This window comes from Vicugna pacos, chromosome 11 (assembly GCF_048564905.1).
Source record: "Vicugna pacos chromosome 11, VicPac4, whole genome shotgun sequence".
NCBI classification, from domain to species: Eukaryota; Metazoa; Chordata; class Mammalia; order Artiodactyla; family Camelidae; genus Vicugna; species Vicugna pacos.
In genome coordinates this window covers 57,655,852-57,672,130 of record NC_132997.1, presented here as the reverse complement: position 1 = coordinate 57,672,130, position 16,279 = coordinate 57,655,852, and the positions used below count along the sequence as shown (strand labels likewise).

Genomic DNA, 16,279 nt, shown 5'->3' with positions numbered 1-16,279 from the left:
TCAGGATGGCCATCATTCAAAAGCCCACAAAGGTTAATTGCTGGAGGGGGTGTGCAGAAAAGGGAACCCTCCTACACTGTTGGTGGGAATGCAGTCTGGTGCAGCCATTATGGAAAACAGTATAGAGATTCCTCAAAAAACTAAAAATAGGCTTACCATATAATCCAGCAATCTCACTCCTGCGCATATGTCTGGAGGGAACTCTCATTTGAAAAGATACATGAACCCCAATGTTCAGAGCAGCACTATTTACAATAGCCAAGACATGGAAACAATCTAAATGTCCAGTGACAGATGACTGGATAAAGAAGCTGTGGTACATTTATACAATGGAATACTACTCAGCCATAAAACAGAATAAAATAGTATCATTTGCAGCAACATGGATGGACCTGGAGATCATCATTCTAAGTGAAGTAAGCCAGAAAGAGAAAGAAAAATACCATATAATATCACTCATGTGGAATCTAAAAAAAAAAAAAAAAAAAAGAAAAAAGAAAAAAGACAATAATGAACTCATCTACAAAACAGAAAGATTTGCAGACACAGTAAACAATCTTATGGTTACTATGGGAAAGGGGGTGGAAAGAGATAAATTTGGGAGTTTGAGATTTGCAAATGTTAGCTACTATACATAAAAATAGATTTTAAAGTTTCTTCTGCATAGCATGGGGAACTATATTCAATATCTTATAATAATCTTTAATGAAAAAGGATATGAAAACAAATATATGTATGCATCTGCATGACTGGGACATTGTGCTATACACCAGAAATTGATACACTGTAACTGACTATACATCAATTAAAAAAAATTTTAATAGGAAAAAATGTAATACTAATAAAATTATACTCAAAAATACCTCTAGGCTGTGAAGTGGAGTATAGGTTAAATACAAGTTCTAACATACTTAGATTATCTTCTATGAAATTACAAACATTGGTTTTAAATTTTAAAATATCTGTCTACATTTTATAATTCTATGTAAACTTTCTAAACTGCAATACTTTGGCATGAATTTGAAAAAAAAAGTCCAGAAAAAGCACTGGTCTGGAAACAATAAAAATATTAACAATAATGGTAAGAGCTACATTTATTAAATGCTTAGTATATACCAAGTTCATGATTTATCTTTCTGAATCTCATGATAATCTTATTTACAGAGGGAAAAACAAAAACTCAGAAAGTAAATAAATCCGTCCAGGATCACACAAATAATAAATGACAGGATAAGAAGTTAAGGATTCCCTACCAAACAATGAAGTTTTAAACTGTTTGAGAGGCCCCCTCGTTTTTATATGCTTTAAAGGTGTATGAAACCCTAAAAGGTCTCCGAGGAGCCTTCTAAAAATAAATTATTGTGTCTAAGCATCCTTACCTTTCCTACAAGAAAACTGAGGCCCAGGAAATAAGGTAACTTGTCCAGGACACTACTGGTCCTGTCATTTTTTTACATTAAGAATTCTGTGGCTTAAAAATGTTTTAAGACTACTGAACTTGGTGAGTATGTCTAGGGTCTCTTTCAGTTCCAAATTTTGTTTCAGCCTAGAAACAGAAATACGATTGTTCACTTAATCATCAAAAAGAGACAATTCCACTACCTTACGGTTGAATTAAAGCATTTTCCAGCAAGCACTTGTCATAATCTTAATCTAGAAAGGTTTTAAAATGGCTTTAATTCTAAAGTACGAAAATTAAACGGTGTCCCCTTCCTCCTTTTTAATGACATTTTTATTGGGAAAGACTTATCCCCTATGGCTATTATTTAGTGGATGGAACCCATTCATGAATCATGAAATCAAGTTAATAATCCATAAACAGCATTTTTTAAAAACTGAAAATAACTAGAATAAAAGTCTACTAACTGTATTATAAATAGCTAAGTATTGTTTCATTATATGTCTACATGATATGTAGCTGTCCATTCAGTCCTGACGAAAAATTTATTTCTTAACATGGGTCTCAATCAAAATAAACTGAAAGCCACAATGCTAGAGTCTCAAGGCATTTTTCACATGTAATATATCCGACATGAAAAGAGTTACTTAATTACATTTCGATGATTGACATTTCCACGATCTACAACTAAAATATTTTACTTTATGTAATTATAGTAAAATTATTGACATGCTGAAGAGCCAACTCTACAAAGACATGCAAAGAAATTTTAGGAATGCAGCATATACAACAGTTTTCCTAAGAAACAGAAACATAAAACTATTTGTAAAGCAACAAACACAATGTTTAAAGAAAGTATGTGAAAGGAGCCAGGGCTCCTTGAAGAGATGGTGATTTCAAATCTGGACAGAAAAATATAAGATGAACATGCAACATCTTGTGTCAGAAAGCAAAGAAGCTATCAGAAATTAGGCTGTGTCAAAAGGATACAAGGGTCAACGTAAAGGTTTCCCACCAATCAAAGATGGGAAAATTTGGCTTCAAAGAAAATAATGACTATAATAAATAGAAACAAATATATAAAAATTCAAGAGTTCAAATAAAACAAAACACTGATCACTTCCATGGTTCCTAGGATATCAACTTATTCTAAAATTGGGTAAATAAAAGAACCAAATATTTTTCCCCCTTTTCCTTCATCAAATTTTTGCATTTATATCCAGAGAATTCATGAAGGAAAGTTCTTCTTTGAGAGAATTCCAGGTTTAAAAAGGAATGCAAGACAAATTTAGAAGATCAACAAATTATAATCCTTAATAAAATAATAAATAATCAGCAATGGCTGCAAAAATAGTTAGATAAAAGATTGAATAGGGAACTTTATAGTGGATGGATCAGGCTGACAACCCCGAACCCACTGATCTTATTATGTAACATGACTGAAACAGGGACAAGGGCTCCTAATGGGACACACCAGGGAGTACATATAAACAATATAAAGTATTATTGCCCTAAAAGAGAGCCTGAAACTGATCAGTTCTCTAGATTTAACTATCAGTTGTAGGAAAAACAGAGGATAGAAAAAGATGTTTAAAAAGACCACACAGATGCAATCAGATAAATTCAAAACATGAGAAATTCTGTAAGATCTGTCTTCTTCAATAAATAATGGCAAGGAAAAAAAGTAAATGAGAAATTGTTAAAGAGTAAAAGGAACTTAAAAGACTCAAATGGAACCCTGTAGACCTTGTTTGGATCCTGATTTGCACAAATCACAAGAGAACATTTTCAGAATTGGTGCAATTTGAATATAGACTAGATATCAGGTGATATTAAGAACTTATTTTTTATTTTGTTGGGTATAATGGTAATGTGGTTTTGTCATAAAAAGGTAAAGTATTTTTTAAAATCGCTAAGAATGAAACATGACATATATAGAGAAATCCACTTAGTAGACTGATAGATAACAAACACTGTGACATATAGATGGTCCCTTCTCAAGAAAAACACTTCATCTTTCCTCTAGATACTGAAATTCCAAATCACTAAAAATGCACTGTCATCCAACTTCCTACTTTCAAAGGAAGGTATTAAGGATACCTCAGCTGTGTAAATGCCAGACAACCAAGGTTTGTTTCTCCTTCAGGGTGTTTTTTTTTTTTTCCCATTTAAAATGTAAATATATATTCCACATAAAATAGTTTAAAATGTCACAAACATAATTATACTATGTCACTATAAATATTATATAAGAAAACTTACAAAATAGCAGAACTGAAGGACGAGCACGTTTCATCATCTTCTTGAAGCACTGAATTTACTTTCTTCCCTGTAGCTTTACTTATAGATGTCTTCAGTTTCTTAGCTAGTTTTTTTGGTGTGTTGGTTATAGAAGATTCTTCTGTACAGCAGCTATATATTTCCACCTTTATCTGAAAGTCTGGCCCTGCTTCATTACTAAAAACAGGAACATTCATAATGTTAGAAATTTAATTTAGTAGAAAATAAAATTATAACATCCTTTGATATTTTCAAAGCATTTGAAATCAGCATCTACAAGAGGTTTATGTTAATATATGCAATTGAGACAGAATCTTCCTGTGTTTGCTTAGTATCTAAGAGACCTGAGAGTCACTGCAACTTTGACCTACCAGCTTTTAAAGGAGGGAAATCGTAACTCAATTTAACCAATATATACAGGCAAATTACTTAAAGAAAAAGGATAAAATGCTCTTGTAATTTTGTCGCCAAGGCTATTTCTTCTCGTCATTCCTTTAATATACCTATTTTTAAGGTATTTACATTACATGTGATTTCCTGAAATGACCATTCCTCCAAAAGAAAAAGATTTGAAAACAAAAAAGAAAAAGAAACAAAAGCTTTCTTTTGCTGAAACCTGTAGTTTTCATGTCTTTTTCACAAAGAATCATTTACAGTTCACTCACCACTGTGCCCCTCCTTCCTGCGCCACCTTTGTGCCTAATAACTCTAAAATAACACTTCACTATTTGGCTATACAGAAGAGAACAAACGAACAAACAAACAAAACAAATATAAAAAGATATACTTCAAGGCATGAATTACTTGAGGGTAAGTGCTGTCTTGGTAATTTTGTATTCTTAATCTAGCATAAAACGTATTATGTATTTATTAAACCAATATGCAGAAAATCTGCAATGTCAAGACTGGCTTTCCTTTTTCTCAGACACAATGAACTACCTTTACCATAAAAGACTGTGGTGATGTTACTAACAATAAAATATACTTAAAATTGCAAAGGAGGTCCATCAGCAGTAGATGTTGCCTGTAGAGGAAGATCCATCAGTCACAGAGATTTTAAAAATGCAGTATAGACTTTGTAAGATTTAAATAGCCAATCTATAGTTTAAATAAATCCATGGAGAATTACTTCCAAATATTTTTATAGTTTAATATTTGGCAATTTTTAAACATAGAGTATTCCTGGTAATGACTAACAAATGTCAATATTTAGAGAAAAACCAGAGATCCATAAATATTGAATACTCGTTAAAAACAATCATAACAAAAAGCACATTTTTAAACATTTAAAACATTTGTGAGCAGTTATTTTTAGAACAATTTAAAATATTTACAGAATTTTTTAAAAATTATAAATCATGAGTTATCTTCTCAAATAACTTGCATTGTCCTTTCTGTGAAAAAAACGACTTTTGTCTGTGGTAAAAAAACAAACAAAAGTGATGTGAAGAAAAGAGCCCATTAACAGGATGATTTTGGCAGGAAAAAATGTATTAGTAATAGTTGATAATGGAAATAAATGTAGTTAGATAAATAACCAAAATTTTTTATTCCCAATTATGTAAGCATTTGGCAATATCTGGGGGAGTCCTAAATAAATTCCTTTAGTTCAATAGAGCGTATAAGATGGCCTGCACTACTACTACTAACTCGGAACAATGCGTTTTATTTTTCTGTGCTGTACAATTACTTATGGGACACTGGACAGAAGCCACAAAACATGGTTTGCAATAGTTTTTTTTAATGCTACGTGAGTGGGAAAACTAGTACTTTCAACCTCAACTGTATAGCTCCATAGCTAAAGATCAACATATGTTGATTTTATTTTAACAGGTAAGTAGCTATTAATATTGAGATACAAAGACACTATCTTTGAAACCTTGTAAAAAATACAAATCACACACTGATTTAGGCCAATAGAAAAAAAGGCCAGGAAAAACTTATGTTAGTTAAAAATGATTTCTATGGCTACCTGAGGAGTTCTTTCTGGTTCTGTATTATGACCACAATAAAATGAGCCTGTAAAAGAGCAGAGGCAATAAAAACAGCTCTGCAGATCACCCAATTTTTTATTGTTTTGGAATACATGAAAGAAGTACACCATAAGAAAAAGAACATCTCAAAATTTTACTAAAGTAGTTTTCCTATGGTACATATCTCAGGACTATCTTATAAAGTTGTTATATTATTTCAGTATTTCTGTAACTAAATCTCCTTTATGAGATGTAAGAACCTGGTTTATATCCAAATTCATTCTATATAAAGTAATGTTATAATGAGATTCCATTGTATTCATAGCTTTACTACTAATGTTACATGATTTCCATTTTATTTTACATTAGAAAACTTCAAGTGCAGAAATGGGCTTCTTTTGAATAATGCAATTTGAAAAATCAATTTAAATATTTAAAGACATTACTGCTTCAAAAACAACCCAGTGATTTTGCCTTCCTTTGAAAAAGGTAGAATTTTAGATTATTTTCATTCAATGAAGATTAAAAAATACTTACAATATGGTTACATTTTCAAAACATATATCTGTGATTGTTTTGTCCACAATCACCATGTCAGTATCAAAAACCTCAGCTCCCATTTTGAATAAACAAAAAATAGCATAGCGCTGTGATCCTAGAGAAGAAAAACATTTAAAGCAATGATTGTGATTAATCAAGCATACATTATGTTAAAATCCACCTGCAAGTGAAAAAATTAGCTTAAATATTTGTTAGTATTCTTATTTTCATACATTGTACACTATAATCTTTTAACTTTTTATAGCCTGTTTTATCAGTGTATATTAATATCTTACCCAACTAGAGCACAACCACCAAGCATCAAAAAATAAAGTTAAAAACATAGGCCTCTCAGCAGCCCAAAGTAACCACCAAACTCATAAATTCTATTCCTAGAAAACTCTTTATGTTTTAATTAATAGCAAATTTATTATTGTTATTATATATATATATATTATCCCTGTCATTTTGGTTTTTAAATATATTTTTAAAAAATACGTTTTCTATTACAAGAGGTTAAGAGCAAGCACATTAACAACAGCCAAACATTTTCCACCAAACTTAACAGCAAGGGAGGAAACCACAAAAACAATAAAAAGTAGACATGTGAACACAAAAACCATAGCTGCTGGGCCTTTTAATTTGATGATTTTTTTTAAAGTATCAGGTGATTAAACAGCTAAATCCTCATTACTGAGAAAATGTAGCTCTTCAGAGAAACTTAATTCTCTATAGCAATCAGAAAGATGTATTTAATTCCCACATGTATTGCTTTGTAAAGTAAATTATATTTTCTAATTGAATAACAAATATACTAACCTGATTTTGGATTTTTCATATAAAACTAATTATTCTCAATATGATTTAGTTTTTAAAGTATGAAGAAAAAAGCTATCACAATAGACAAGAAGGATAAAGGATTGTTCATATCTTTTTTGTTTTGCTTCTAACAACTAGAGATCATTTAAGGTTAATTTCCATGACCCAAGCAATACATGGATTTGTTAATATTTGTTAATTATTTATTTATTTGTTAAATAAAGCCATAAAATGCTGAAGGGGAAAAAAATGAGATCAAGCTAAAAATCTTTCCCTCTTATACCCTGTTAAATAATCTGAAGTAACGAAACAAGGCAGAAAAGATCTCCAAGATTTCTGGTCAAATAATGTTGCCTTTACCTTTACTCCTTAAGCATTTTCCTTTGTTCCACAACTCCCTCCCCATCCATTACTCATTACCCTTGCACAGGTTCTCATCAACAAGACTCTGCTTATTCTGTCCAACACATCAATTTATTTCAGCATGGAAGTTTTCTCCCAGAAATCACAGACTATACACTACAGAAAATTTTCAATTAGAATTAAAATCATACATACGTTCTTTATTGCTGAAGTGATCAGAGTCTTTCCACATTAGTGGTATACGAATATCTATAAAGAAGGGGAAAAAGAAATGACAAGTAATAATTTTGGTGAATTTCAATTCTTAGAGTGAAATAAACCTCTGAATCCCGTAATGGAGTCTGACCATTAAAGCCAACATAAAATTTTCTAACACTGTGATGTTTTCTCTTTAAAATAGTTTAGATGGGGAATATAAAATGTTATGCTTATTTAAATAATTTACTAAGAAAACCTACCAACTATTCAAGAAATTAATTTATTAAGAAAGATCTGCAATAAGCTTATGCCATAACATTTGCATTTTGATTTATGTTTTTGAAATAAGTGAATCATGGGGAACCCAGTGTTGAATTTCTATTTTGGATAAGCAGTAGCAGCAAATGTAGTTAAATACACTTCAAAGTCATAGAACAGTAGAGGTAGAAAGGACTTTAGAAATTTTATCCACTATACAAACAAAAGATGAAGAAAATTAAGTGACTTGTCTAAGATCATTGGTTTTTGGGAGAGACCCAGCTCTTGACAAACAAATCCAAGCTCTTTCCATTAAGAAGATTTAACTTGTCTACAAAAGAATTTGCAGATCTTTGTATATTCATGTTACAAACTGTAGCATTCCTCTTAAGAAATAAAACTAAAAAGGGAAATGCGTTATTTCTTTTAGGCCAAGAAAAGGGCATACGTTCTAAAAGTGATCTAAACATATTCCTCTCATTCACACATTCTTCAAACTATAAAGTGACTGTGTTAATGATCTTTATTCCAGAAGTCAATCTAGAGCTTTGACATAGTCAAAACTTTTTATCCCTAGTTTCCTTCACTCTTCCTTTTTGGGGGGGGGGGTTGGATTTATTTATTTAAAATGGAGGTACTGGGGACTGAACCCAGGACCTTGTGCATGCTAAGCATGCACTGTACCACTGAGCTACACCCTCCCCTCTTCCCTCCACTTTTAATACTAGGTTAACATTATGTAGTAACAATTTTCTTCTGACATTCCTACACTATCTATGTATTTTCAAAGTTAGAGGATTAACACTCTACAAAGTAGATTAAGATGTGTGACTATAACATACGACAGCACAGTAGAGATCTCAATGGTAAAGTGAAGTAGTTTCAATTACTCAAAGAGTACAAAAACTGTATCAATCCTCAAACCTTTGTGGATAATTTCTGTTTAAGACACTTCCATATTACACTTAGGAGGTTTATGTGCATATTTTTGTACCTATTAATTACGCCACTTTCAAATAATTATAAATCTTTATGAACATGAGCTATTTGGCTACCTTTATGTTGTGCTTCTCTTTTAGATCCTATGATCTTTTGTCTACATTTGTATTTGTTTAGAATTCTAAGGTTCTAAATGCCAATTTCCAATTTCTTTTCTAGAACAGCTTTCTACCACTCCTTCATCCCTACCCTTCCCAACCAGATAGGATGTCTGAGTGCTCTTCCCACTGCTGCCTTAGCATTTCTGATAAAATATATATATATAACGGAGCTCTCCCCATATGCCAAGCTAAACACTTTACATATATCTCATCCAACAGTAATTTTAAAATATACTTACCAACAGTCAAGTGACAGGATTTAATTGCTTAGATATGTATTTCCTCGATTAACAAGAAAAATGTTAAAACATTTATTGGCCTGTTTAGTGAATCTGTTTGTATCCATGGGCCATTTTTCTGTTTTTAAACATATTGCTTGTGGCTTGTACTTTCAAAAGCTAATTATTTCTATGTGAGATTTTTGAGTATGTGAGGTAAAAACAGAAATATTCTTCTTATAAAGAGTTGTTACAGCTCTATTTACATATCTAATAGGCCTTCTCTTCTCTGATTTAATGATGCCATCTTTATCACATATGCCATTCTGAGTGTCTTTTCTTTGGCTATATGCTTTATGAATCTAACAGAATCATTTATTAATTACTTTCTATCCTAATACCAATACCATACTATTATAACCCCTGAAACTTTATAATATATTTTACTGTCAGAAATACATCCTTCCAAAAACATCCTATTCTTACTTGCTAATTTCTTTAATTTTAGAAATTTTTTTTTCAAAATTCCCCCTCCAAAGTGTTTTATTAGAATTCTCTTACCCAAATTCATTTGAGAACTGTTAACTTTACAAAATTCTATCTTTATATAGAGTAGCATGATAGTTACCCTCACATTTTTATTTAGGTTATTCTTGGGGTACTTAATGTTTTTGTTTGGGGCTTTTTATTGTAAAGGAGATCTTTTTTGCCATCATATTTTGTAAATTGTTATAGCTGGTTTTGAGAGTGGCTACCACTTTTTGTATATTTATCTTGAATCTAACCACTTTCACTGAATTCTTTATTAATTCAAATAATGTTTCAATACATTTCCTTGGATTTTCTAGGTCTATAATCTATCTTCAAATAGTACTCAGTTTGTCTATTTCTTCTCAGTAGTTTCACCTTTCTATTTTAGCTAGAATTTCTAAAACTGTGTTGTCATATTAATAGACATTGTTATTTTTGTTCTTGTCTTTAGTGGGATTGCCTTTATTGTTTTATAATTATGACTTGGCTGATGAGCCATTAAAGGGCCTGATTCTTGCCTGACCACAGTTGCTGACTCATTGCATTTCACAACTGTTCTTTTTCACAGCTGTTCTTTTTTTATTAGGGTAATATTAACTATTTACACTATGTTGGGAGGAACATGGACCCTGGCTTCCTTTGCTGTACACCCATAGTCTGTTGGTCAGTCTTGCTCCTTCCCATGCCTAGCTATGTCAGAGCAAGGAAAAGGTGGACATTTCTTGTCTATTTCCTAGCTGGTCATGTACTGTTCAGGTGGCAAAGGATATGTAATTCACTTTTTTTGTAATTCACTATGTTTTTAAATTCACCTTCAAATAGTAGAAATTCCTTCCAGATTCTTGCAAATGGTTGACTCAGTTTTAGTTTACAGTACTCTTATCTTTGTCTTTTTAGTATCTTAATCTACACTTTAATGGAAAACTGAAAGAGCCCTAATAGGATAGGTAACTTGATGCTATCAGGTCCTAGAAGTCTATCATTTTTAAGTGAAAACTGAGGTACTGTATGAGCTGATTTGGCTTTAGTCTTTGAATTAGTAGTCAATGAATAAGCTAAGACAATTACCACATGCAATTATCTGCTGTTTAGCAAAAATAATCAGGCTAAATCTAAATCATTCTTTTTAATTTTATAAAGATCTTGACAGTGAGTGGTGAAGCTTGGAAACAGAAAACCCCGGTTATCTCCTGGAAATCAATGTAATCTCAGAAACATTAAACTTTGTTGCAAATATTCATTTTGATCAAAACAAAAGTCACATTTGCATTCCAATGTCAAAAAATCGATTTATAAGTAAGTCGGTTTTCAATGTATTTTGTTTTTATCTTTTACAACTACACACACAAGATATACTTAAGTCCAAGCAAAGATGAAATTACATGTGTATCCCATTTTCTGAGACTTTCAGTTCCTTATTTTAAAATTATCTTTTAAAAAGAAGGAACACATGCAGAAATAAGTTTAATTTCTATACTTGAGTATTTGTGGTCAGGAAAACAATTTTATCCTCTTATTTTAAATGCTTTTACTTAAACATTCTTGTAAGTGGGCAGTTAATGCTAATTTCATGAATTGCTCCAGTCAATAAACTGTTCACTATGAAATGACAGTAGAGGCCAACTGTATCACAGCATTTCAGTCTTCAGTAGCAACTTAACATATCTCATTTGTGTACTGAGTGGCACTATATCAGAATCAAGGAATGGAGGATTATGTTGAAGTATTTTTAGAAAATCCTCTTTAAAGAACTATAATATTTTGCTTTTTCACATTAAAATGTACTGAACACAGTGAACAACTAAAATGTAAAAGTGCTATGTTTGGCATCAAAAGGTAAAATGAGATATAAAACATGTTTTATTTCACTCATAATTAGAAAGATGAAAACATAAATATAAATAGCTATAAAACAAGCCACAGATTTGTATACAGTTCAGTTATTTTTCTAAAGAATTTCTGCTGAGGGCAGTTCCTCTGATTTAGGACAATTATGTCATATGTAAAATTCAGGTTTATCCTACCTGTATGAGAATTTTTATTTACCATAAAGACATTTCTGAAAATAGTTCTTTGGGGAAGAGGGCCTGAAATGCAGCAGCAGGCTCCCTGGGGCTAAGACAGCAAGGCTTTTGGCCAATGAAACAACCTAGTTATTACCTAAGGACAGATGGAGGTTTGTTGTTTGCAAAATGTACTAATGAGATAATATTTATAAAAGGTGAATTATTGAACTAGCATACACAGAAGTCAGCCATTTATTTATTAACCTCAATCTGGGACATCTCCAAGCCATTGTCTTTAGCTTTCGTAACACTTTGGAGAAACTGAGACAACACAGCATAAGTGCCATCTAGTGGTAAAGGGTCTCCTACTGCATTAAAAATTCAGAGAAGGGAAACATCACTTCTAGCTGGAATGACAACAGGGAAGGCTTTATAATGAGCAAACAGATCCTGAAGATAATACATTTATTTTGAGAGCTAACTGGGTGTCAGAAACATGGGGTATGTTGACAGAATGGGGAGAGAAACGTATGGCTAAAGCAAACGGCTTATGTATAAGAGCAGTGGAAGAAATAACTAGAAAAATAAGTTGGGTCAGAAAAGAAAATGCTAGGGGAAAAGAAATCCAGTCTTTATCCTATGGGCAACAGAGAGTAGTCATCCATCCAATCAGTATTTACTGAGCAATGACTATGTACAAGCATTGTGTTAGCTTCTGGGTATATAGTTATGAATAAACCAAACATAGTTCCAACTCTCATGGAAATTCTGGAGTAGATCAACATTAAAAACATTATTGAAACTTCTGAGCAGAAATGGAATGGAGAATAAAAAGACTTGAGCCTGCAGCCCAGTTCAACCACTTTCAGGAAGTCATTTAACTTCTGAGTCTGCAGGAAAAGAGAACTACCCTACTTATTTCACGAAGTTGCATTGAGGAGAAAATTACATATACATGTAATGTACATGACAGTTTTTTCAAACTGTAAAATTCTATGCAAATATAGAGCCTAATGACAAAAACCATTTTAGAAAAAATATTCTTAGAGTTACACAAAATCAAATGAAAAAAGAGAATGGACACAGGGAATTAAAAAGCACCCACCAACTCTAGCAAGTTACTTATAGAATTTATTCAGCAATATAGAAACAATCCATTAGAGCATACCTGATATGGCAATCTTTCCTTTACATGCTGTTCGTGCTTTACTTTCAAAATTCGTATCACTGTCAAAAGGAAAAAATGTAATAAAAAAATCTTTTCTATTAAGAAATTGTTTTAACAATCTTTCACAAATGCCTAGATATTAAAAACAAACACATATTCTCAAATAATAATGACTGCTAATTAATATTAACTACTTTACTCAAACTTGGCTTTAAAAGAAATATACAGAGCCATTCTCTTTGATTTTTTTCATGTAAGCTTTACATTCCCTGATGATTACATACTGGTTTATTCCACAATGAAAGCCTTTTGTGATCTCTTACATTTATAAACAAAATGTGCAATATTTGTCCAGGTCTCAGGAAGTATAATACCATAGCTCACCATTTAATAAATTACATTTCTAGTTTACCAGATTATAGTTCCCTGAAAAAGTTAATGAATTTCCCAACCATGAACTTGTTGTGTCTTATCCTTATATAATCTAACAAATATCAAGAAAATTACTCTTTGCTACGTATTTATATGAAGTAATATATTTCATTCCTTTGCCAAAAAAAAAAATCTAGGTTTATACTAAAACAATAAATTAACTAAAGTGGCAAAGGAAGGGAGTGGCCATTTAGAAAGAATAAAATGTGGAGAGGAAAATATTATCATGATAATTAAAAAAGTCTCAAAGGAAATTCTTGGCGTATAAGACACACTTCCAGATCTGACTGGAATATACTATTAACATAAATTCTTTTTCAACATACTTATCTCCTACTACACCAAATCAATCCCATCTTTGAATATTTCTCCAATATTCTATTTTCCTAACAACCTGCATTTAGAGATTAGCATTCCATTTCTAGAGTAATATATACAAGAATATTCTTCTTTGTACTCTTTTTCAGTCCTTACTTAATTTTGGCTAGCTAATTAACTGCTGGTTAATTTAATTAGATACTTCAAATATGTGATAAGATAGAAACTTTTCATTTCAACATTGTTTTGATTCTAAGAGGGTTTACAGAGAAAGACTGGGTGGGGATTTGAAGTGTATCTAAGTTTCAGAAGAGTATGACACCATCTCAATGCATTTCAGCAACCTTGTTAAAAAGATGGCATACATACTCATTACCATACAAGTTTGAGAACAAAATACATCATCCTACTTTTTTTTTTTTAACTCTTACTGGATTAAGTATATAAGTATTATAGGTGAGATACATTCCAAATGAGCAAAAATAATTTACTGCTGTACTTTAAATTAATAAGCTTATATGGGACATTTATACAGTATTTATAGACTCAAATACCAGGTATAACTAAAGTAATGTAGTGGGCTTAAAGTCATAAATTCTCAGGATCCTATCTAATTACTTTATGGTCACACTGGTATTTAAGTTCAAATAGGGAATTCACTCAATTAAAAAATAAAAGTACCCATTGATTATTTCAAAATGTTTTGCTGAATCATAAATTTTCAAGAGTCAAATTCAATATTTTAGACAAGTTCAGTTTGTCATGTTGGAGAATATTAGCTGGCTTACTAGTTCATCAGAGCAAAAGATTCAACTGAATAGTCTACAATATTGTGGTGAAAATAATATATTGAAAAGCCCACCAGAAATGAAACACAAATCTCAATTTCCTTAAATTGGTATAAGAAATACAATATAAAAATAGTTGGCTGGCATTTGTAAGTAATATTTCTAAAAACACCTTCTATAAGAGCAATGCATAACATAAATTCTTAAAATACTTATTCAGTGAAAAAATACAATGAAGCTCTAATACAGTAAGTAACTTGAGTATTATGGAATAGGTCATAGATTATGTTCAAGTTGAGATCCATTAAGTATTATTAAATTGGATTAAAATTGAGGCTTTGGCAGACAAGTGAAATTATAAAATACTAGAACCACCAAAAGCAAACTTGCTGAATATTTACCCCCCAAAATTTCCCCCTCCAAACTATTCAACCTCCTGGCAGAATACAGCTTTCTTCCTTGTAACTATAAATAATGTGCACGGGCATTTCCAGGACCAGTCAATAAACTTATTATATACAAATATTTTCAAACTGTAATATAAATCTAATTAGCCATACAATCTTACAGAATAAGTAAGTCTGTTTATTAAAAATTGAGAGATGAACTAAAGTAATTCAGCCTCACTTTTCTGAAGCTTGAATTATTTTCAATTGAAATAACTCCTCAACTGTTGTTTAGGTTGCTAAAACATGATTTTTTTTCTAATTAATCCATATTGACAATAAAATTGTTATATATTATCTATTTAATAATGTGCTACCGTAGCTAATTGCTTGCTACAGTTAAATAATACTTGTTTGAAAATCTGCAGTGTTAATGCCAATTCTAAATTAGAGAGCCAGGCTGATAAGCAAATAACCACAAAATTATTCAAATAAAACACAGCTAAATATTAGTGTACCTTATTCTCATGAACTCAGTGTAGAGCATTATTTTGGTGAGAGTTCTAAATACTAATTTAAAAGATAGATAAAAATATAAAAGACAAACTTTTAATTTTGTTTTATTTCTTACATTTCTGCCTGTAGGTAAATAAAATGACCAACAGAGGGTGCCAATCAGCCACTCTGTTGTTCAAAAATCTGTACTAAAATTGAGTAAATATAGATTATCCTATTTTATATTGTTCTATGTGGGAATTTAGAATAGCACTTGTTTGCCAGAATTAACAAGATACAATGAGAAATAACACAATGATGAAAGTATTTTATATTTTCTTAATGAAGTACTAGAAAAATTCTAAAGAGGATTCTATTATTTGAAAGCAAATTATAAAATCCTTCATCTCTTATACAAATAAGTGAAAACTAAAACACACAGAAATGCATCTGAGAAATATGGAATTTTAAACCATTCTAAAACCTTGTGGTATAAAATTAATGCCTTCATAAGCATCTTACCTTGGGAAGAAGAGTTTTCTATTTCAAACCGTGACATAAACTCTTTTCAACACACATCAAAAAATATAAAGTTAAAAAAAATAAAATCAGTAATGTTTTTAATACACCATGTTTTAATGCAGAAATATCAGCAGTTTGTAAGTTTAACTTGCAGCCTACATTTTCTATTTTTGTTTAAGTTATAGTACATAAGCAATTAAACTAGGCAACAGGAGTATAAGAAACTAGTTATTGTGGAATTATTAAAATCACAATTATGCTGAATGATATACATAATTAGGTCCTTTAAATGACTTTGGCCAGTAGTATTTTTACAAAGCCAAATAAAGTTTCAAGAAGACGACATAGATTAGTAGGTTGGGGCAGGGGAGAAAATTACTGCTAAAATGTAAACTCTGGAACAACAGGGATTTTTTGGTCTATTTGCTTACTGCTCAATCACCAGTGCCTGGTATGCAGTTCATTATATTCTAAGGTGCTCAATA

General features: G+C 31.2%; 1 protein-coding gene across 15 annotated transcripts in view; it reads right to left on the bottom strand.

Moving 5' to 3' along the window:
• The window catches only part of RTKN2 (rhotekin 2), a 162,720-nt gene that overhangs the window by 129,880 nt on the left and 16,561 nt on the right, over window positions 1-16,279 (bottom strand). For 14 of the 15 annotated variants that reach the window (XM_072971443.1, XM_072971444.1, XM_072971451.1 and 11 more), the window contains exons 3-6: window positions 12,854-12,912; window positions 7,570-7,623; window positions 6,190-6,307; window positions 3,662-3,856 (exon numbers count right to left, since the gene is read on the bottom strand). In XM_072971443.1, coding sequence (XP_072827544.1) covers window positions 3,662-3,856; window positions 6,190-6,307; window positions 7,570-7,623; window positions 12,854-12,912 — 426 coding nt within the window. Of the gene's footprint in view, window positions 1-3,661; window positions 3,857-6,189; window positions 6,308-7,569; window positions 7,624-12,853; window positions 12,913-15,794; window positions 15,837-16,279 lie in introns of all 15 variants that reach the window. The other variant, XM_072971449.1, reaches the window with a different exon arrangement.